The sequence below is a fragment of the Tiliqua scincoides genome, chromosome 16, assembly GCF_035046505.1.
Source record: "Tiliqua scincoides isolate rTilSci1 chromosome 16, rTilSci1.hap2, whole genome shotgun sequence".
NCBI classification, from domain to species: domain Eukaryota; kingdom Metazoa; phylum Chordata; class Lepidosauria; order Squamata; family Scincidae; genus Tiliqua; species Tiliqua scincoides.
The window spans coordinates 5252073-5272576 of NC_089836.1; the positions used below are offsets into that span (position 1 = coordinate 5252073).

The window sequence follows — 20504 nt, forward strand, 5'->3', positions numbered from 1 at the left end:
GGAGAGTCCCGCTTCCCTGACACGTGGGCGCAGGGGGCGGGGTCTCTCCCCGACTACGCCCCCTGCCCGCGCGGGCCTGCGCAGTCACCTTCCTCTGAAGAGAGCCTCGCTACGCCTATTTGTCAGTCGGGGGGCGGGGCCTGTTCTCTGGCCACGCCTCTCGGGGAAGCGCCGGACGGTTCTTTCCCAGGACGCATGCGCAGTAGCCTCTCCGCCGCCGCCGCGTCACTTCCGCCAGGCAGGTTCCGGATCCGGTGGTGCGACCGTTTCTGACGGGACCCAGCTGGTGAGAGGTGAGGGAGTGGCAGGCTGGGGGGGGGGAGCTGTCTGTGTGGGCAGGCGCTAGGCCTCCTCCTGTGGGGCCCACAGGCCCCCCCCCGACTGCCCCTGACAGGCCCCCCAAGCTGCCCCTGACAGGCCCCCATAGGCTGCCCCAGAGAAGTAGCCCCAAGCTGGCCCTGACAGGCCCCCCGTAGGCCGCCTCTGACAGGCCCCCCCAGCTGGCCCTGAAAGCTCCCCATAGGCTGCCCCAGAGAGGGGGCCCCCAGCTGGCCCTGACAGGCCCCCCCCAGATGGCCCTGAGAGCCCCCTATAGGCTGCCTCTGGGAGGGCCCCCCAAGCTGGCTCTGAGAGGCCCCCCACAGGCTGCCCCTGAGAAGGGGCCCAAGCAGGAGAAGGAGGCAGGCTGCTGCTGACCATCACTACCCTACACCTGTCATCCGTCCCGCCCCCCCCCCCCCACAACCACAACCAGCCCCCTTGGACCCTGAGAGCATCATCCCATCCTGTGGCAAGGAGTTCCCAGGCTGACAACATGCTGGGTAGAAAAATATTCCTGACCTTGTCCCTTTTAAAGCTTCGTTTTCCTCCATTGAGGCTCGTTCCTTTGTGTGCTTCATACTTTGATTATCCTCCCCCCCCCCCCCCGGCTTGCAGGGGACAGGCGTTAAGCGGACCGGCCTGTCACTTCCCAGCTCCTCTGGGGCTCCCTTGGTAAAGTATCAGAGTCTGCCCTGCCTTTGCATGAGGTCCTGGGCACTGCATCAGGGTTGCTCTCCCTCCCTCCCCCCCACCCATCCACCCCCGGGTTGGTCCAAACAAACTGAATATATCTAGAAATGTTCTGTCTTTGTTGTGGCCTGGTTTTTATTGGGGGTGGGTCTCAAATGTTTAACACCGGGACCCGCTTTTTAGCATGAGAATCTGTCAGGACCCACCAGAAGTGATGTCGTGACCGGAAGTGACATCATCAAGCAGGAAAATTTTTAGCGGTCCTAGGCTGCAGTCCAACCCACACTAGGAGTAAGCACCATTGGCTATCGTTGTTAAAAGCATATACATAGTAGCCTCTCAAAAGTACAGATCTGTCACATTTCCCCAGATGCAGTCACAATACCAGGGTAGCATCAAGTCTACTACATTAAAAACGAAATATTTAGGTGTGAGCATCCTCCCTTTGCCTGTGAAGCGTGCAAGCAGGACTTCATGAGGTTATAGTGGTAGGGATCTGGGAGGGCAGAGTTAAGGACAGCAGAAGTTGTGGTTTCCTTCCTTTGCCTGAAAGCGGATCCGAGCCCATCGAGGTTCCGTGTGCAGCATCTGGTACTCTGTGGCTGTAGCCGGGTTGTCAAGGGACCCAATGAATAATGCAGTGTTGCCAAGGGTGATGGTGTCAGGTGTATGGAAAGGCTGAGCGGAGAGAACGCAGGCCCTTTCAATGTGGTTTGGCAGGGCCCCCTTTTCAGTTGGGCTTCCTTGTGTATTGGGGGGGGGATCTGCTTTGTTCTGGTAACCCACACTGAATTCCTGCCTGTGGCAGAGTCCAGGTGATGTCAGCAAGGTTGGAAGCACCCGTCAAGACCTTGGCGAGGGGCCGTAGCTCTGTCTAAAAGGAGGCGCTTTGCACGCCGAAGTTCCTGAGTTCAGTCCCTGACAGCGGAGCAGAGAAAGACCTGTTAGAAACCCTGCAAGCTGCTGCCTGCCAGCCTCCTGACCCATCTCCCTTCATTCCTAAGGACAAGCCAGTCTAAAGTGTGCCAGAGGTGCTTGTTTTTTGCCTAGGGCTGCAGCTCAGCACCTTCTGCAGTGCCCTGGGCTTGCGGGCTGAGCTGCAGTCGTCCCCCCCCATCTTGTCACGTCCAACCGGTGTTGCAGCCGCAGCCGTTTGCCCAAGAGCTTCTTCCAACCCTAGTATCATTGCCAGCCATCTGCAGCAAGTATATATTGAAGCTCCAGGCAGTCCTTGTCTAGCTGTTCATGATCTCCTGCAGGTGATACATTTCCATAACCCTTCTGTTCATGATCTCCTGCAGGTGATACATTTCCATAACCCTTCTTTTCAGGAAGATGTCTCTGGTATACACAGATACCTGGCTTTGGGTCTGGGACTGTATTTCAGATACTTAGGTGTTTGTTTCTTCCTAGAGAGTTAGAGTCTGTTCTTGAGGAGACAGGCCATGGCTCCCGTTAAGCATTGCGTGCCCCTCTGTGCATAATCTTATTCCTGTTTGTACTGAACATGCCCTGGGTGCGAAATGCCCTTCTCGTCCTCTTATTTCTCTCCTGGCTGCTTTTTCTGTCCACAGGTCTGCCTTCTCAGGTTGCCCTCAGGCGGAATCCCTCTTGAATCTTCCAGCACTGCCAGGGCCATGAGCCCCTCGAGTGAGTGACACGAACTGGATGGAAGAGCACCCCTGGAAGATGTTTGCCAAGCTGAAGAAGAAGGTGGCCGAGGAGGCTGCCTCCGCCCCGCGGCCAGGCGGGACTGCCCGGTTGCCCCGATCGGTCAGCAGGGAGTCGATCACATCTGTGGGAGCAGATTCAGGGGATGACTTTGTAAGTGTGCGAGAGGCTGCATCTCCCCAGGGCACAATGCCTTCCTCACACCTTAGAGAACGTGACACAGGAAGGCCTCCATTCGGACAAATGTCTGGCGCTGTGTGGGTTCTCCCTAAAATTTGGGAAAGGGTGTGTGTGTGTGTGAGTGAGAACAACTTTCAGGTCTTTTCTCTGACATGCCTGTCTGTGGAATGAACCCTTGGGGGATTCTAATACCATCTTCCTGTGTTCCTCTTAACCCACCAAGCCCTCTGACGGCAGCAGCTCTAGAGAAGACCTCTCCTCACAGCTGTTCCGAAGAAACCAGCAGATACGGAAGCTGGAGGTGAAGCTCTCTGGTAAGTTCCTTGTCCTGCGTGGTGCTGGGTTAGGAAACCTGGTCAGGCAAACGTCCTGTCTTAATTCTACCCCTGCAGCCTGCTGCAGAGTTGGTTCGCTCGCATGGGTGCGTCCGAAATGTTCCTGTGGCATAGTGACTGTGCTCTGGGGAGGGTAAAAAAAACAGGCTGCCTAACAGTAAGAGGGGGGACACCTTTAGCTTTGTGTAGCAGAAACAATAGGGGGTAGGGTCGAGAGTTGGAAGCCCTTGCTGGTGTGCTGCAAGTGGTCATCAGATCTCCCTGTTGTCTCTGGCCCAACTCTGCTTTAAGAGCTGCCTCGCAGGCCCCAGCGGGGGAGAGAATGCAGGCCTCAATTCTCTCTGCTGGCTCTGCAGTCCCTTGTTTAGCCTTTTCCTTCTGTCTGGACCTCCCTCCAGCCTTCGTGGTTAACGTGCAGTAGTCGTATTTGGCTTTATGTCCAGGTGAGGTCACCTGCCTTGCCTCTCTGTAACAGAAATGATTTTCGAGCCAAGAAAATCATGGTCACCGTTTTTCCCCCTTTCTCTCCTCCCTCTCCCCACTTCTCCTGCTGTCTGCCCGTGTCCGGCCGGCGGCGGTGCTGCCGCCTCTTCCCCCGCTACAAGATTACGCCGAGCAGGTCCGGAACTTGCAGAAGATTAAGGAGAAGCTTGAAATTGCATTAGAGAAGCATCAGGATTGTACGTACCCTTTTTCTCCCCCCCCCCCTTTCTTTTTGAACGGAGTTGGAGCCTCCAAATGTGGCAACAAGTGACGAGTTCAAGCACGTCCTCTGTGGGGAGAAAAGAACTGTGCTTTTTGGCACATGTGGGGGGTCAGCCAGGCCCACAGGCACTCGGAATTTCATCTGGAGCAGGTGTCCAGGCCTGGGCAACAGTCCTCCATCTTCAAGCCCCTGGGGATTGAAGCAACAGGCAGAGGGTACCACGTTCCTGACCAGATAAAGACAGGTATCCCTTTTAGCTGCGTGTGCTGCTTGTTGCCTGCAACCTCTTTGTTCAAGGCCCAGCCAGTCCCCAAACCTGTGGATTGCAGGAGCTGGGGTTGGATATACCCCTGTTTTCCTCTAGGGTGCCCACAGTCCCAGACAGTTGTTTTTCTTGGTGGTGAGGAGGTAGGTGATAGGCACAGCAAGTCCTCACTTAAAGCCGTTTTGTTTTAAGTAATTTCGTTATAAAGTCGTTGAGCGGGAGAAACGAATTCCCAGCCGAGCACCACCGTCTGTATGGAGTTTGCCCGTTCTCCCCAAGTCTAAGTGGGTTTTCCCTGGCCCAGAACGCTCACGTTTATCTCAGTGTTGATTATTCGAAGTGTTTTGGGTATATTTATTTGCGAGGTCAGTGATGTTTTTTTTGTGTCCAGAAATATGCCGTAGGAACACGGCTCTTGCTTGGGTGTATCAATTGAGAGAGAATTTGTCAAATCCCTCTTTATTCTGAGTAGCACGATAAATGAGGAGATGGGCATCCCGTACAAACTGGCAGTGAAGGGCCAGTGTGAGGTTTGGAGACTTGCCAAGGGGAAGTGGGGGCAGAAGGAGTGGGGGCAGAGGAAACCTCAGCAGTCCTGGCAAAGAGATTCTCTTGCTATCCAGAATCCATAGCCCACCAGTAACTTGAAAATCCCAGGTTTGGTCCCTAGCGTCTCCACTGAAATGCAAACAGGTCTGGATAGTTCCTGCCAGTTGGAGCCTACAGTGCTGGGTCGGGTGAGCTCCTGGGCTGGCATTGTCTACAGGAGTTTCTTATCTTCTATGCCCATCACGGCAAGAGTCTGAGTCTGTCTCATGTGACGTGAACCACGCAAGAACCATGCCTGGGGTGTGACTCAAGATTCTGTGTCGCCCACAGCCTCCATGAGGAAGCTTCAGGAGCAGAATGAGGCTCACCAGGCCAACCGGGCCAAGATGGCTGAAGGAATGGCCTTGGCACTGGAGAAGAAGGACCAGGTAATCAGGCCTGTGAAATGCTGGCACCAGGCAGGCTCTCTAGCACACGAGTGTGCAAAGCACGGCTGGGGGCCAAGCTCAGGTTCTCCCAGGAACTTCCCCCACCCCGGACTGCTCTGAGTTCTTGAGAAGATCTCCTGTTGGCTTCACCCAGAGCCTCATCTAGTCCCATGCCCTGTTTCCAACCAGATGCATCTGGAAAGACCACAAGCAGGAGACTGAGACTCATCCCTCTTCCTGCCGTTGCTTCTGAGCCTGGCTCAGGGGCAGGGCATCGTGCTTTGGGGACACTTTTCCAGAGTTGTCTGCCAGACATATCTCCCCATCACCAGCCCTTCCCAAACTCACTTGAGTTATCCTGTGGTGCTGACGCTACCTGCCCTTTCTGGACGATAGCTCTTGCGGCCACTCCTCGGTGTGTGCCTGACTGCCTCGCAATACTGTACTGTTAAAGTGCCACAGCAGCAGCAAGTGGGATGTGGAGCCAGGGGTTCTGCTCTGGGTGTGGTGGGAGGAGCACCACACGCGGATTTGTCCCTTCCCTTTTCCTTGAACCTATCCGTCTCCTGGAACACCTGCGTGACGCCTCCTCTCTTATCTAGTCCAAATTCCTCCAAAAGCCACCTTTTCCTTGAAGCTTTTGGCATCAGCCCTTAGTCCTCCCGTTCCCCACTGTAACTAAATCTAAAGGCAGGTAACTGAAACAATGGCCTTTTCTTCCCCTATTTTATCCTGGGGTATGTGTGTTCCAAGTAGAAATGTAACCTGGGGTGCTGAACTGCCCGGTTTGTGGGTGTTGTGTTCCCCCTGGAAACAAACTGAGACTGTCCCTTTAAGGTGGGAAGCCACACTGTGATGTAACAAGAGGCCCTGTGGTGGATGCCCTTTGAATTCTGCAGAGCGCCTTGGTCTGGGCTCCTTGCAAGTTTCACTGCTGCCCCGTCAGCCTCCTCCCTGGCTTATTTCTGGTTTGCTCCCTGGTGGTTCCCAACAGAGCAGCCCCGTGTTTTTTTCCTGCCTGTCTAGGTGAGCAGACGTGGCAATGTTGACTTGCTCTTTTCTTCTTTTCCAGGAGTGGCGTGAGAAGCTGGCTCACCTAGAAAACGTAAGTAGCATATAGGCGAGTCTCTTCTTGGGGGAAGCGCCTGCCTTAGTCCACCCCACCCCCAGGCTCCAATCTTGAATTAGGCTCCCTGTTTACAACTAGGTTGTCTTGGTAGTCAGGTCCTTGGGGTGCCTGATGGCTAGTCCCTAGCAGCTTCCCGCTTAAAAGCTCTGGACTGAAGCTGGTTCCTTCTCCCTACCCCTGTGTTCTGGTGGCTGCCCGACAGGAAAGGAAGTTCCTTTCAATCCAGTTGCAAGAGATGAGGGAGCAGAGCTTGAACCTCTTCCAGAAGCGAGATGAGCTTGACGAGCTGGAAGGCTTTCAGCTGCAGGAGCTAGCGAAGGTCAAGCACATGGTGAGGCTTTTGGGGGAGACCGCTGATGTAGACGTACGTGCTCTGTCCTTTGTCCGATTCAGTTATTCCTCTATTGAAGGATGACACGTCCCGTTCCCCCCCCAGAAAGCTTAATGCCGCCTTTCACTTTGTGAATAAGTGAAGACTCATTTGCAAGTCATGCAATGCCACAAAAGCTCCAACGTGGCAACATACTGCAACCAATGGATCTGTTGGTCATTTGTAAACGGTCAGATCCTCTGTGGTCTGCCATTCCTGAGTTCCAGCATATTTAAATCTTTGCACAAGGCCAGAAGGCGTGGAAACATCCCTGGCAGTTTCCTGCAGCATGTTGAATGCACTTGGAATCTGTGGAGTCAGATGCCACTCAAAATGTTTGTCTGTAAAAACGTCCGCTATCCCACTTGGTCCACAAGCAGTTGTTGAGACTCCTGGGGCCACCACCATCTAGGCCCTGCCTAACTTAAAACACATAGCTTCAGTAAGGTGGGTGCATTGTGTCCCTTCGGGAAAGTGTATTGTTTTTGATGTTCATAGACTACTTGACCCTTGCCTGAGGTGCTAGGCTAGCCACGATCTGATGACACAAGTCATCAAAAAGGCAGTGCCGAGATCCCTTGCTCACGCTTAGAAATGCAGCAGGGCTGTTGGAGTCACCAATTTTATTTATTTTTCTCCTGCATCCAGCTCTTGCAGAAGGAGGAGAATCTGAAGTACTTGGAGCTGAAGCTGGAAGTCACGACGCGAGAGCTGACCCACACAAGGGAGGAGCTCCAGACCTCTAGCGCCTTGTCCTCCCGCCTGGCCGGCGAGCTGCAGGAGCTTCGGCAACAGCATGAAGAGCTGGAGTCGGAAAGGTGGGGGAAGGCCTGATCCTGCAATCTGGTTGGTCTGCGTGGGTGGGCCGAGAGATCATTAGGGCAGAAGAAGAGCCCTGCTGGTTTTGGCGGCAGCCGTGGATTTGAATCTCTCCTGGCTCCTGGGTGGGACTTGAGGGGAGAAAATGTTGTTGTTGCTCAGGGTAGAAAAGGGCCGAGCTGCTCCTCAGAATCAGGAAGGCTCCTCCCTCCCGGGTAAGAACGGCTCAAGAACCGGCCGCCTCTGCCTCTGACCTGTGTCTGACGCTTCTCCGTTATTCTCACTTTGCTTGCCAAAGAGATGAGCTCATAGAGGCAGAGGAGAGTGCGGAGAGCAAGATCACGACCCTGGAGCAGCGGGGCCACGATCTCCAGGCCTTCATCCAGCGGCTCTCGGTCGATCTGCAAAACGTGAGTTTTATTCTGTCATTTGAGTGTTGGCAACCTTCAGTCTCGAAAGACTCTGGTATCGCGCTCTGAAAGGTGGTTCTGGAACAGCATCTAGTGTGGCTGAAAAGGCCAATTCGGGAGTGACAATCCCTTCCACACCAGGAGCAAGTGCAGTCTGTCCCTGGTCTGTCTCCCTGGCTATGGGCCTTCCTTCTTTGCCTCTTAGCCTCAGACTGTTGGCCAAGTGTCTCTTCAAACTGGGAAAGGCCATGCTGCACAGCCTGCCTCCAAGCGGACCGCTCAGAGACCAGGGTTTCCCACCTGTTGAGGTCCATCCCTAAGGCCTTCAGATCCCTCTTGCAGATGTCCTTGTATCGCAGCCGTGGTCTACCTGTAGGGCGCTTTCCTTGCATGAGTTCTCCATAGAGGGGATCCTTTGGGATCCGGCCATCATCCATCCATCCATCTGTCATTTGGGGGGCCCCCTTTCTGTGCAGGCCTGCTCAAGGAGCCTCTTGGTCAGATTAAAAGTAACGTGGGTAGAACCACATAAGAAGAAAGCCACGGCCTGACTGTGTGCGAGTTTCTTAGCAAAGTGTGCTGGACAGCTTAGTTCTGGTCATAACCGATTGTCCCAGGACCGCCCTGCCCAAGACCACTGTCAGATTAGCCCTGTGGCCCCAGGCAGTGGAGTGTATGTGTGTGCAAAGCTCTGATTTTTGGCAAAGGTCTAGGTGTGGGGCTTTTTTTTTTCTCGTGGCTCCAGGCTCAGGCCTCCACCTCTGGCTGTGAGAAAAGGCTGGCAACCTTGCAGGCGGAGCACGAATCGCTGAAGCTGGAGTACGAGCAGCACAAGCAAAAGGCCCAGCCTGTAAGCGTGTGCCTTAAAAGATGGGCGGGGGGGGGAGACCCTTAGTGCTGGGCACTGCCGTGGAAAAGGTTGGAACGTCCATCCCAGTCTGCACCAACGGCAGCGTCCCAAATATTTCAGGAGCCAGAACAGCCAGCCCTGACGCTCTGCGCAGACAAAGGGCGCGTTCTGGGAATTATCTGCGGGTTGGTTTCTTCTGGATGTGTCCTTGTTGTGGCCAACTGAATATGAGCCCCCCCCCCCCAGAGCAGGAGAGGGCAGATCCCTGTCTCTGGCTGGCAGCTGCCTGCAGAGCAGAAAAGGGTGTATTGGGTGTCCCAACAGGCAATGGTTGCAGCAGAGGAGAAGAACCAGCTCATCAGCCGCTTGCAGGAGAAAGTGAGCCTGCTCGAGAAGCGCCTGGAAGGGGACCTCTCTGACGACGAGCACGTCCGGGAGCTGCTCAAGGAGGTAACAGCCACAGGCGGCGTTTGGCCGAGCGCCCTGCCGAGAACTCCGCCTGCTCTGTTGAGCGTAGAGGCCCCTTTCCCAACAAGCAGCAAAGAGAGGAAACGAGCACCGCACCGAAAAAGACCTCCTGAAAAGGCAGCCAAGAGAATGACATTCCATAGGCTCACAGACCTCATCAACAGAGCGGGTGTGATCTAGTGGCTAGGAGACTTAGGCCACCACCCCATGCGCGCTTCCTGGGAGTAATCCCCATTGCACGCAGCGGGGGTTGCTTCCGAGCGTGCATGCTGAGGCCAGCGCAGTTAGAACTGCAGGTTCGCAGTCCCCTTTTTTTCAGACCTCAGCTCTGCCATGCGTTTTTATTAGGAGGCCTTGGGCAAGCCACTCTCTCCTGGCCTCGGTCTTCCCCGTCTGCAATATGGGGAGAGTAATCCCTGCAAGCCTGACAGTGTGGTTGTAAGGTTTGAGTCACAGTTGTACACGTGAAGCACTGTCCACGTGCATGGTGATGATTACATACGCGTTTGAGTTTTTTGGTCCACGGGATGTGCTTAAGAGCTAGGTGTCGGCTCTGCAGGGGCTGCTCCTGTTTTATGCTCCGGCAAAGTGCAGGTTGCCAAGGCGGGGCTGGGATCTACCTGCTCCTTCTAGTGCAGGGTGGCCTAATGGCTGTTTCTGACATCTGCAGAAGAGTGTTCTGGAACAAAGACTGGAGGAGTCCAGGCAGCAGCTTCTGGCCACACGGGCAAGTCACACCAAGAGCCTGAGCCTGCTTGAGACCCAGGTATGCGACAGGGGGGGGGGAGAGAGGGAGCCTCAGCACCCGAATTTCCCGAGGATCCCCTCTTGCTTTGGTAGAGGGAGGGCTCTATTTTCAGAGGTGACCCCTCCTTGGAGTCCCCCTGCACTAGAAAGTGTCAAAACTGTTGGGTTCAGGTTTGTTGCGTTTTTCATGTTAAACTCTCCAGTTCGGATACTAACTTTTAAAAAGCGTTTTGGCAACCGGTTTGGATAGTTTGAGCTGGTTTACCTACGGTCAGTTCTGTTTATATGCAAACTCGCTATCTGAATCTGCATATCCGCAAGGGGCGGAATTGCGACTTACCCCTGGTTATCTGTGCCTTTGTTCTTGTTATCTGCAATGCAGAGACCCTCTGGATGTTGTAGGGAGCTTCAGAGCAGCACCCGTGACTCCTTAAACCCGCTCCACGCCATTTGGGGCTTTGAGGAAGGGCAACAACCTTCAGGCTGCCAATATTTGGATGTTTTAAAAAATTGGGTTTCTGGTCTAGACTTGCTATGGGGCAAGACTGTGAGGCGAGGAGGCAAAATGCTTTCCTTGTTAGAGAGCTGGAATGTGCAAAGTGCGATCTTGACTGGGTGTTTGCTCCCCTGCCTTTGAAAACAGCAAGCCAAGCTCCCCTCTTTTTTCAGTATGAAACTAGCGCATCCGGGAGCCCGTTTTTGCACGCAGGGAACCCGGAGACGTGACTTTCTCCCCCTGCGCTCTTGAGAGGTCCAGCCAGCGAAAACCGTAGCAGGCGCTTCTCCAGGTTGTGCATTTCGTCTCAAGTGTTGCGTTCGTTGCGTTTCAGATTCACACACTGAACTGCCAAGTTGCCGAAGGGCAGGCGCTCCTGAACACGAAGGAGGAGTTTGCCCGGAGCCTGCAGGAGAGCAGCCTGCAACAGGTAGCGGCCACTTGAGCCCTTTCTTGTTCTCCTTCCCCCCCACCCCGCGTCTCTGAGGGCACTTTGGAAGTTCCCAGAACAAAAAAAATAACACCCCCTTTGTTTCTGCAGCAGAAAGAGCACGAACGTGCGCTCCAGCTTGCCAGCGAAGCCGTGGCAAAGAGCAAAGATGACGTCAGGGAAAGGGAACTGCAGGTCCAGAAGCTGGTGAGTTGTGAGTCCCCCTAGACCTCAAGGCAAAAGGGTTGGGAACTTGGTAGCCAAAACCTTCAACCAAAGTCTGGCAGGGAGGGTGAGCGGTGGGTGTAATTCGCCCCTCTGGCAGCCGGGGTGGTGACTCTCTGTGTCACCCCCTCCCTGGAAGTGCCTGGCCTGGAAGCAATTGCTGTAACTTAATGACATCACTGCCAGTTCTGGGTTACAAATTGGTTGTGTGCCACTCTGGGGAAAGGGGGGGAAAGGAGCGGTCCGCTGCTCAGAGCAGCATGCAACCACTCCGAGGGACTGTGGTGGGGTGCAGGAGGAGGTACTGCGGTGGCAAGTGGGCCTTTTGGCACCCGTCAAGGCGTGGTACCTGGGAACCCCAGCCACTGAGGGGGAGCGTGTATCCTTTCAGTCCTGCCCTTCCTCCCAATATTCTCATTGAAAAGTCTGCTTCTTTGGTGGTTTCCGTCCCCCCCCTTCTGCTCCCACCTTTCAGTAGGGATGGTTTTTGGAAAGGTGTTGCTTTTATTTAGGTGTTTGGATTGTGCCTGGTGCCTTGGCTAGGGGCTGTCAATTCCCCTGCCCCTTTAGAAGAGACTTTGACTCGCACAAACTCCTCTGTGCTTTAAAAAAATAATAAGCTGCTAGCCCTCAAGGGCAAGGAGATAAGTCTGAAAACGCTGGGGCGAGAAACACCTGGCGTGGGTTCCTGCTTGTCTGTCGAGGCCGACGTGAACATTTCCCCCAGCCCTCCTCACTTTGGTTACGTTCTTGGTCTGAAACGGTTTACGGATCTGCCGAGCGGCATGAAACAGCCGCTCTGAAAATCTCCTCTCACTTCTTTCCCGGCCACCCTTTTGCAGCAAAGGGACCTGGAGGCGGAGTCCAGCAGGGTCCAGGAAGCTATCTCGGCTGCAGAGCGTCAACGCGCAGAGCTGGTCGGGAGGCAGGAGGAGCAGGTTGCTGCCCTCAGAGCCGCGCACCAGTCTGAAGTGGCAACCGTCCGGCACAGGGTTGTGAGTACTGCTCTGCCCTCTTCCTTGCTTTCGGGCTTGGCGTACTCTGGATACTTGAGGAAATGAAATAACAGACTTCGGCACCCCGTCGGTCCAGGTTCCGTGGCCTGCATAAACTGTTTGGCACCACTCTGGGACGGCCAATGGCAACCTTGGCACAGTGCTGTCTGAGCGGGCAAAGCGTTTCATATGCAGGGCTAACACTTGGCCCCTGAAGTTCCTAAACTGAAACAAAACCCTTAAAAATCACTTTTTAAAAAAAAAAAATCCCAAGTCCCTAAAAATGGGTATATGAAATTTATTTGGAATAACTTATGTGAATTTTTATGACTTGTGTTACATTTTGGGAGGCGAGTTGCAACAGTCCAGGCCTGATATTGCGTTTCTCCTGGAGGTATTTTCCAGACACAATGAAGTATTTCTGAACTTTTGACTTGAAGCGGAGGGCTTCCGCTTTAATTTTTTTTACACCTGTTACCCAACTCCCAATCCCTGAATGGCCTCTCCCAGTGGTGTCATGTAGATATTAAATAGCATGGGGGGACAGTCTAGAACCCTGCGGTGCAGAACAGGAGTCCCCCAGTAGCACCATCTGGGATCTGTCTGCCAAGAAGGAGTGGAGCCGCCGCAAAACGGTGACTTCAATCCCCAGCTGTCCCAGAAAGACACTATGAAAGGTCCGAAAGAACCAACAAGGATGCACTCTCTGTCCAGACCTTGGTATAGGTCACCCACGAAGGTGACCAAAGGCTGTTTCTTTCTTGAAGCCAGCCTGAAAAGCATCCAGATCATTTCCTTCATCCAGAACCCTCTGAACCACTCAACCACTTTGCCCAGAGGTTCAAAACTGGCCGATAATTATCTAACACAGTGGTATCCAGAGAGGGTAGGAGAGAGAAGGACCCCCAGTAAGATCTGAACACAAATATGAGCACTGTGTAACCCCTGAACCACATCTGGTGTAGCAGGGGGGAGAGAGCCAGCCCTACAAGCCCTGTTGTGAATCCTGGAAATCTTAGGCTTTCCTGTCTTCATTAGAGCCAGCTGGAGAATGAGAATGAAGAGCTCAAGGAGAGATGTAGAGACCTGGAAAGCTCTTTAAAGAAGCAAGAGCCTGAAGTGGAAAGACTGCAGGTATATACAGGTACAGGGGGCGGATTCTGCACCCTTCATGCCTTGACCACAGTTGGCCAGTTGGAAGCCACAGAGTTGCTTTCGGTGGGAGTTGCTCCCCTGCAATGGGTGTTCAGCGGGTAGGGAGAGGTCTGCCTTTTGGTGCTGCTTATGGGCTGCCCTGACCCGGCTGCTTAGCTGCCGCCGCCAAAAGTATGCTGGACTGATTGGGCCCTCTTTGGTTTGATCCGGCAGGGCTGCTTTGGTGTTCTTGGCCCCTGGACACTATCGTAGCCTGCTGGGTGTTCTTGACCAGAAGAGGCAGCCGCAAATACCTCCCAATTATTCTTGACAGATTGTCCCTTGTGGAGTTCCTTTGGTGCTCACCCTCAGGATCTAAAAGACGTTTTTTTTTAATGCCATCTGAGTTGTTCAGAGCAGTGGAAACACTGGGGATTCTCCTCCTGCTGGAGGCTTGATCTAGACATGCTGGATTTCAGAGGTGGCTTCCTTCAAGCACCAGGCTTACCAGCAACAGTCTGTTCTCAGCCACTTCCGTGGAAGGAGACTTCCACCTCCCTGCTCAAAGGGGCTGCAGCTCTGCACCTGGAACGTCCCCAGTTCAATCACTGGTGTGGCTCCTGCCTGAAACCCTGGAGAACCATTGCCTGCCAGGGTTGATGTTTGAGGGACCAGTGGTCGGATCTGGTCTCGGGCAGCTTGTAGACCGATTCTCATCCCTCTTCATGGTCCAGCTTGCGCCTGTGTTAATAGTGTCCTGGATACCTCTTGCCAGCGGTGGCAGGGAGAATAAGGTCAGGCAGGATCAGACCCTGAGCAGTCCCCTCTTTGAGGTCTGGAAGCAATTTCACCCAGATAACCTGGCTGGAACCTGGGCTCTGGGTTGTGCTGGTCCCTGGGGAGCTTATTGTCTCTCTGTGTTGCTCGTTCTTGTAACCACTCCAGGGTTCTTATTGCTCCGCAGGCAGAAATGGACAGGAGGGAAACGGTTGGCGTGGAAATGGCCAGAGCCCTGGAAGAGGCACAGACACAGAGGGAAGAGCTCCAGCAGCAGGTGTGGTCCCACTGGCCAGTTCACTGTGGTGACGCCTGGGGCTTGGCTAGGGGGCTGAGATGGGCTGAGTCTGGAGTGTCTTTTCTGGTCTGCCCCACCCAGGCCAGTCCATATTGATCCGTGCATAGGAACTTGTCCGTAGTCAGAAGGATTAGAACCAGCCTCTGGACTGTTCACAGCTTGCTTTTCTCGCGTTTAGGTCGCAGACCTGACCCTGCTGCTGAAGGAGAAGGACCAGCTCCTTGCGGATAAAACTGCTGCACTCTTGAAAGGGGAGGAAGAGCTTCAGCGCTTGAGGCAAGGTGAGGCTCAGCTCGCCTGAATCCCATGACTCCTGCTGGTCCCAGGGCCGCTTGCTCCTTTTCTCCCATGACTCCCCCAGTCTGTCACCTGTAGGGGGAATGTTCTCTGGGTGCCGGTATTAGCTGTAGTGTAGCCTTGTCAGCCCTGACAGGTGGGTGTAGAGTAGTGGGAGGGCCCCTGGTTCAGTCCACTGGTTGGTTGGCAACCTTCAGTCTGGAAAGACTATGGTCTAAGCCTACAGCACCCAGTATTCCCAGGCAGTCTCCCATCCAAGTACTAACCAGGCCTGACCCTGCTTAGCTTCTGAGATCAGACAAGATCGGGCATGTGCAGGGTAACAATTGCTCTGCAGCATCCTGAAGTAGGGCTGGAGAAAGCCCCTGCAGAGCTGTTCCTCTATCCTTGACTGCTTACTGCCTGCAACTTTGCACCGCCCAGCTTGCAAACCTGTAAGCAGATTTTTGCTGGAGACGGGGCTGGTGTCTAAAGCGGTCCTCTCTTTGCACCCTCCTAATGGGCCTATTACAAACTGGGGCTGTTTTATCATCTGGGACGTACTGGAGACCTTTGCCAAGTCTGCTCAGCTGTGGGGTGGGAACGGCATTCCTCTTCCTTGCACTGTTTCGTCTGTGGTGCTTTGCATAGAATGAAGAGAGGGCCCCCTGCCCCAGAGGGGCTCTTGGTTAAAAGAGATTGCAGATGAGGAGGGGGGTAGAATTAGGCTGGTCCTTACTAGCCCAGCGGAGGGGGGCTTGGCGACTCACCTCCGCTGGGGTGTGCATGCCTCTTCCTGACTCGCTACTCTAGCACCCCCGCTCTTGTGCCCCAACTTGGCAAGTGGTACCCCTGGAGCCCTCCTTCCCGCCTCTGATCCTGGTCTCTGTTGTGTGGTCCCTCTTGCCCCAGGCCACGATGCGCTCCTGCTGCAGATCCGTCAGTTGCAGTCCGACCTCGAGCTGTGCCGGCGCCAGACCGTGGAGAGAGAGGCCGCGGCGGGAGAGCAGATGAGCCTGTCGGACTCGGCACCCTTGGGAAAGCACTTGCGCCCCTCTGAGGACGGGGAAGCAGAACCCAACGGGGAAGTGTCTGCCATGGATGTCCTCCAGCTGCAGAAGGACAACAGGGACCTGGAGCAGCAGGTGGCCGAGAAGAACAAGGTGAGAGCTCCGCAGGGCATTAGGACCTCTCACATGCACTCCCTTCCTGCTGTCCTGATCCACTAGTGCTGCTTGCCTCTTCTCCAGCCCAACTCCAGCTCGGGGAGTCATCTTCCCTCCTTGCTTTGCCTCCACAAGGAGCTCAGAAGGGCTCCTTCTTGTCTCCACTGAACTGGTGTCCAAGAGGTGAGAGCCCCCATTCTGCTGTGGTCTTTGCTGTGTGTGTTGTATCTGCGCTAGGGGTGTCAGACCCATTTCTGACAGCAGGTCCAAATAGCATTCGTGGTGCCTGCTGAGGGCTGTAAATGGCGTGACTGAGCAGGAAATGACTTCATTAAGCAGAGGGTGGCCAGAACCAAAGCGCTTTTGGTCTCGCTTAGGAACGACCGAAGAGAAAATCTTGATCCTATTTTCAAGGTATGGGAGAGCCCAACTATCATGCAGGCCAGCTTTTTGGCAGCAGCTGAGATGTGATCTGTGAAGTGAGGCCTTGGCAGAAGCAGTGCTGCTGAAGGGTGGCCTGTGTGTTCTCTCATCACTCCTTGATCTGCCTTTGCATCATTCCTCACCTTCTAAGGCCTCCTCCTGTCTCTCCCTCTCAGAGCATTGGCAGAAGCAGCACTGCTCGAAAGGGCAGCTCTGGAAGAGGCCAGTTTTAATGGGGGCCAGATAAAGATCTTCTGGGGGGAAGCATCCAACCCCATGGGCTTTGACATCCCTGATCTATGCAGTCAGGGATTAATCTAGGTACAAACAGAAAGAGCCCCTGGCTGATGCGGACCTCCTTAACAGCCCCTTGCTGGATTATCAACTGTATTGACAATTCTGTGGTTACTGTCATTTAAGCAAGCAAGAATTGTTGAGGTGTGGAAATCACAGGGTGCTGTCAGTCAGCCCACAAACATTGAACAAGACAGTGTGGCAAAAATATCCATTTCCCTAAGTCGGGTTTAGTCTGGTTTCTAGAATAACATTGTGTGTGTGTTTTTTTCTAAAAGCCCTTTGATATATCTGTGAGCCTTTCTGATGCTGGTGTCTTGCAAGAATAGCTACATCCTCTCTGACGAGTGACAACCCCCCTCCCAGTTTTGATTCCAGTCAGCTTTATGGGAATGGCTACTCAAAAGTAACAATAGAAAACCTCTTTCCATGTTGCATAAGAAAGAGCAGCTCAGGGTTGGGGGGGGGAGTGAAATGCAGCTGTAACCTACCGCTCTGTGACTTCTTGTGAGCCGAAATTCTCGCTTCTTCTTACGTAGGTGATAAAACAGCTGCAGCAGAGAATAACGGAGCTGAAGAAGACTTTGCAGAAAGAGCTGGTGAGTGTGGCCTGCCCTCAATCTCTGCCTGCTCCCCGAAGCATCTGGTGGGCCACTGTGAAGTACAGGAAGCTGGACTCGATGGGCCTTTGGCCTGAGCCAACGGGGCCCTTCTTACGTTCTTAATCTAGAAAGGGCAAGTTTCTAGCCCTGTGGGAGGTCCTCGACCAATTCCCACTGAAATCTCAGAAGGAGGTGTCGAATCTTTTAAGTGGGTGAGCGCTTGTGACCTTTTCCCACCCAGAACTAGCAAGCCCAAAATGAGAAGCAGCACTGAGTGCAGTATATGAGGAATACTCCCCAGAGTGGCAAAACATATGCAGGTTTCTGCATCCAGCTTTCCTCAGTGTAGGACTTTCTTATTGGGATAGACAGAATCCTGATTATCCCATGCCTTTTGGTGGGGAGGGGGGGATAGCTCTGCAGGCAGGTAATTTCCCACCTTTCAGAGCTTGAGTGGCCTGTCATGGGTTCAAAAACTAGCTCTGCGTTTGCCCCTTCCAGAAAATCCGACCTGATGGCGAAGTCCCTGAGGTGCCCAGCGCTGCCTTGACTGTGACCAACAACTCGGATCTGAATGACTCTCGGGAGATAAACTTTGAATACCTTAAGCACGTGGTGTTGAAATTCATGTCCTGCCGGGAATCAGAGGTAGAAAAAAAAGTGGCTTGCTGATGCCTTTTAATTGGGGGGGGGGGGCGGCGCGGCGGCAAATGGGCATGGAATCAACACTGTCCTTCCTATGTGGGGAGCGCTCTGTGATGTTAAGAGGAGGTGAATAAAGGCAGCACAAGCAAATTACAGCAGGAAGTGCAAGCCCTGGTGGAGTGTCAGCAGGCACAATGGAGAAGTTTAGTCCAAGGTGGGATAGAAGTCTTTCAAAACAAACCTTCTGAAACTCAGAGAAACTTGGCTCCAAGCTGGCAGTATCAGGGCAGTCTTGTCTCCCAGGGACTAGTGGGATGCCTTTAGAAGGCACAGAGAAAGGCATCCGGCCCCCTCCCACTGGGGCTTGCCAGCCATCAAGGCTAGAGAGGGGGTCGTGACGACCATTTGCTCTGTCACCTTTCAGGCCTTCCACCTGATCAAGGCCGTGTCTGTGCTGCTGAACTTCTCCCCCGAGGAAGAAAGTATGCTCAAGGAGACCCTGGAATACAAGGTAAAGTTTCAGGACAGTCCTAGGACAAGTGTGCACACGTTGTGGAGTGAAACGGCACTGACAATGGCCTGGTGTGCAGTGTCCTTTGGTGAGGTTTTCCTTGCACACAAGGCCTGGTGCTGGCAGAGAGAACAAGCTTGCAGGGTAGCGTTGTTCTGAAATGGCAGACTGAGGGCTTGCCTGTAATTCCTTAGAGGAACCAGCAGCCGCAACCCACTCCAGGAGTTGAAGGTTGCAAAAAGCTGCCAACACTTTTAATAATCGCAAATTTTATTTTCCGCTTCCCCCATCCCCACGCCAGACGTCCTGGTTTGGGTCGAAGCCTTCTCCCAGGGGCAGCATCCGGCCTTCCATCTCGAACCCAAGGACCCCGTGGCTGTGAGCAGCCCCCCAAGGGTGCGCTTGCCCGCCTCCAGCTTGCTCTCTTCTTTGCTGTGAACAAGGACACTTGTACCAGCCACATCCGAGGGATCTTCACCGCTGCCGCCACAGTGTTTTGTATGAGAACTCTGAAAAATTGTTTACAGAGCCAAACTGTCAAAGGGGGGTGTCCTTTACTGCTCTTCTGAGGCTGCGCAGTGGAGGGGGGAGCTGGCTCATAGCCCGGGGCCTCGTGCAGCCAAAGGCTTAAGCACGTGGCAGCAGGCACTAGGAGTCTGAGATGCCTCGGAACCCAAATCCCTACCACTATACCTTGAGGCACAGAAGTGTGTGCTCCCCTGCAGGGAGGGGAGGGCCTTCTCAGACTGCCTCTGACATTCCACCCCATCCTCTGACCCGCTGGTGCAGACGGCTCTCATCAGGCAGTGGATGTGTGGGGCTTCCAGCACAACTTTCCTTGGCCACCGGCCAGCTCTTTGTCTCTCAAGGAACACGCTCAAGGGTTTGTGTGACAGAAGACCCAGTTGCCTTTTAAATTAATGTGTACAGGTAGGGGAAACGGAGGACTGTTCTGGGCTTGGAACACGCAGCTGCTCCGGCAGAGGAGTGCCTGTTTCACCCCTCACTGAACTTGCCGGGGGAAGTGGCACTTGCTTGGGGACTGCTCCCCCAGCCTAGAATGGGTTCATAAGTGAATCACATGTGCTGCTGCTCTGAACCGGCTCTTACAATCTGTTTGGTGTTTTAACTCTACTTGAAGTAAGCATTTGGTTTGCCTGAACAGAAAGGAGAAACAGACTTCCTGATCTCAGTCGGGTGCGTTTCCTTTAGTCATTAACCAAAAACTATCTAGAGTAGAAGCTGCAGGGTTTTTTGTTCTTTTTTTAAAAAAAACTTAATATTTAAAGATGCTCTTATTCAACCATGGCACACAGTAGGTTGCAGTCTTAACACTACAGCTGCATTATTGCTAAGCAACAGTATTTGTACCAACTGCTTATTAAGGAAGAGTCAACCAGGGGAGGGGGTGGGATGCCCTGCTCTTCCATCTGAGGATACAGAGTGGAACACCCCACAGTCTACAGTTGAGGTGTTAGGCTGCCATAAACTTGTGGCCCTCCGAGACTCTCAGAAGCTGAGCTTGGCCTAACGGTTGAGTGTTTTTTTTTCCCCTATGGTATCTGAATAAGAATGAGGTGTACATATTCAACGAGTAGCAACTAATGCACTTTCTTCCTTGTACAAAGACCCCAGCAATGGAGTGTATATAGAAAAGGCCTTTATGGACATCAGGCAAGTCCATTCCTGCTCTGTACAGATGGGTTCTGTTATGTAATGGCTGGTAGAGACCTGAGATGTGGTGCAATATGTTTTTTGGATTAAAACTTGAGGCTGACTTATTACCACCTGGTTTGCTTTCCACCACTTTTGTGCCAGTTGTAAGAGGAAGACCCACAAGCTGCCTGGTCAGTGTAGGAGAGTAGGCTGGGTGTGTCCTTTTCCTCCCCAGGGAAAAATACCCAAACTGTCACACCCTGCCAGGTACTGCCTGTGCAACAACATATGACTCAACCCTCTTAATGCCTTTAAGAATGGAGAAAAAGATCAGGAGGGTGCAAGAAAAATGTGCCTTCCCTGCAAGTCATCAAAGGCTCAGCCTGGGGGTGCTTTAGCTTCATGGGTAACACGGCTGCTCCTCCCAGCTTGCTTTTCCTGGCATTTGTGCCATTTATCCCTGCCCATCACCAGTTCCCTTCTAGAACTTGCCTTGACTTAGGCTTCCAGCTGCCTTCCCTGAGGGTGGTCAGTGTTGAGGGAAGGATCCCGGCCTGGGGGAAGCTTCAGATCACTCTAGGCCGGGCCTAGATATCCCTTGGAAAGCACCAGCTAACGCCCATGCCCAGTCTACGTGT

General features: G+C 53.6%; 1 protein-coding gene across 3 annotated transcripts; it reads left to right on the forward strand.

The window, feature by feature from the left end:
* The first annotated feature begins 223 nt into the window (after positions 1 to 223).
* Positions 224 to 19983, forward strand: GOLGA1 (golgin A1). Of its 3 annotated transcripts, XM_066610847.1 has the most exons (23): positions 224 to 293; positions 2586 to 2835; positions 3086 to 3176; positions 3803 to 3877; positions 5048 to 5145; positions 6218 to 6250; positions 6477 to 6605; positions 7293 to 7462; positions 7762 to 7873; positions 8619 to 8723; positions 9048 to 9173; positions 9862 to 9957; positions 10769 to 10864; positions 10976 to 11071; positions 11932 to 12084; positions 13123 to 13218; positions 14183 to 14272; positions 14472 to 14574; positions 15482 to 15732; positions 16992 to 17051; positions 17556 to 17702; positions 18124 to 18210; positions 18512 to 19983. In XM_066610847.1, exons 2-23 carry the CDS (start codon positions 2680 to 2682, stop codon positions 18590 to 18592), a joined length of 2451 nt encoding a protein of 816 aa, XP_066466944.1. In that variant the 5' UTR covers positions 224 to 293; positions 2586 to 2679; the 3' UTR covers positions 18593 to 19983. The 3 variants fall into 3 exon arrangements, with proteins under 3 accessions (XP_066466944.1, XP_066466945.1, XP_066466946.1); XM_066610848.1 differs by lacking the exon at positions 6477 to 6605; XM_066610849.1 differs by lacking the exons at positions 224 to 293; positions 2586 to 2835 and having other exon boundaries at positions 3168 to 3176; positions 3817 to 3877.
* The last annotated feature ends 521 nt before the right edge of the window (positions 19984 to 20504 follow it).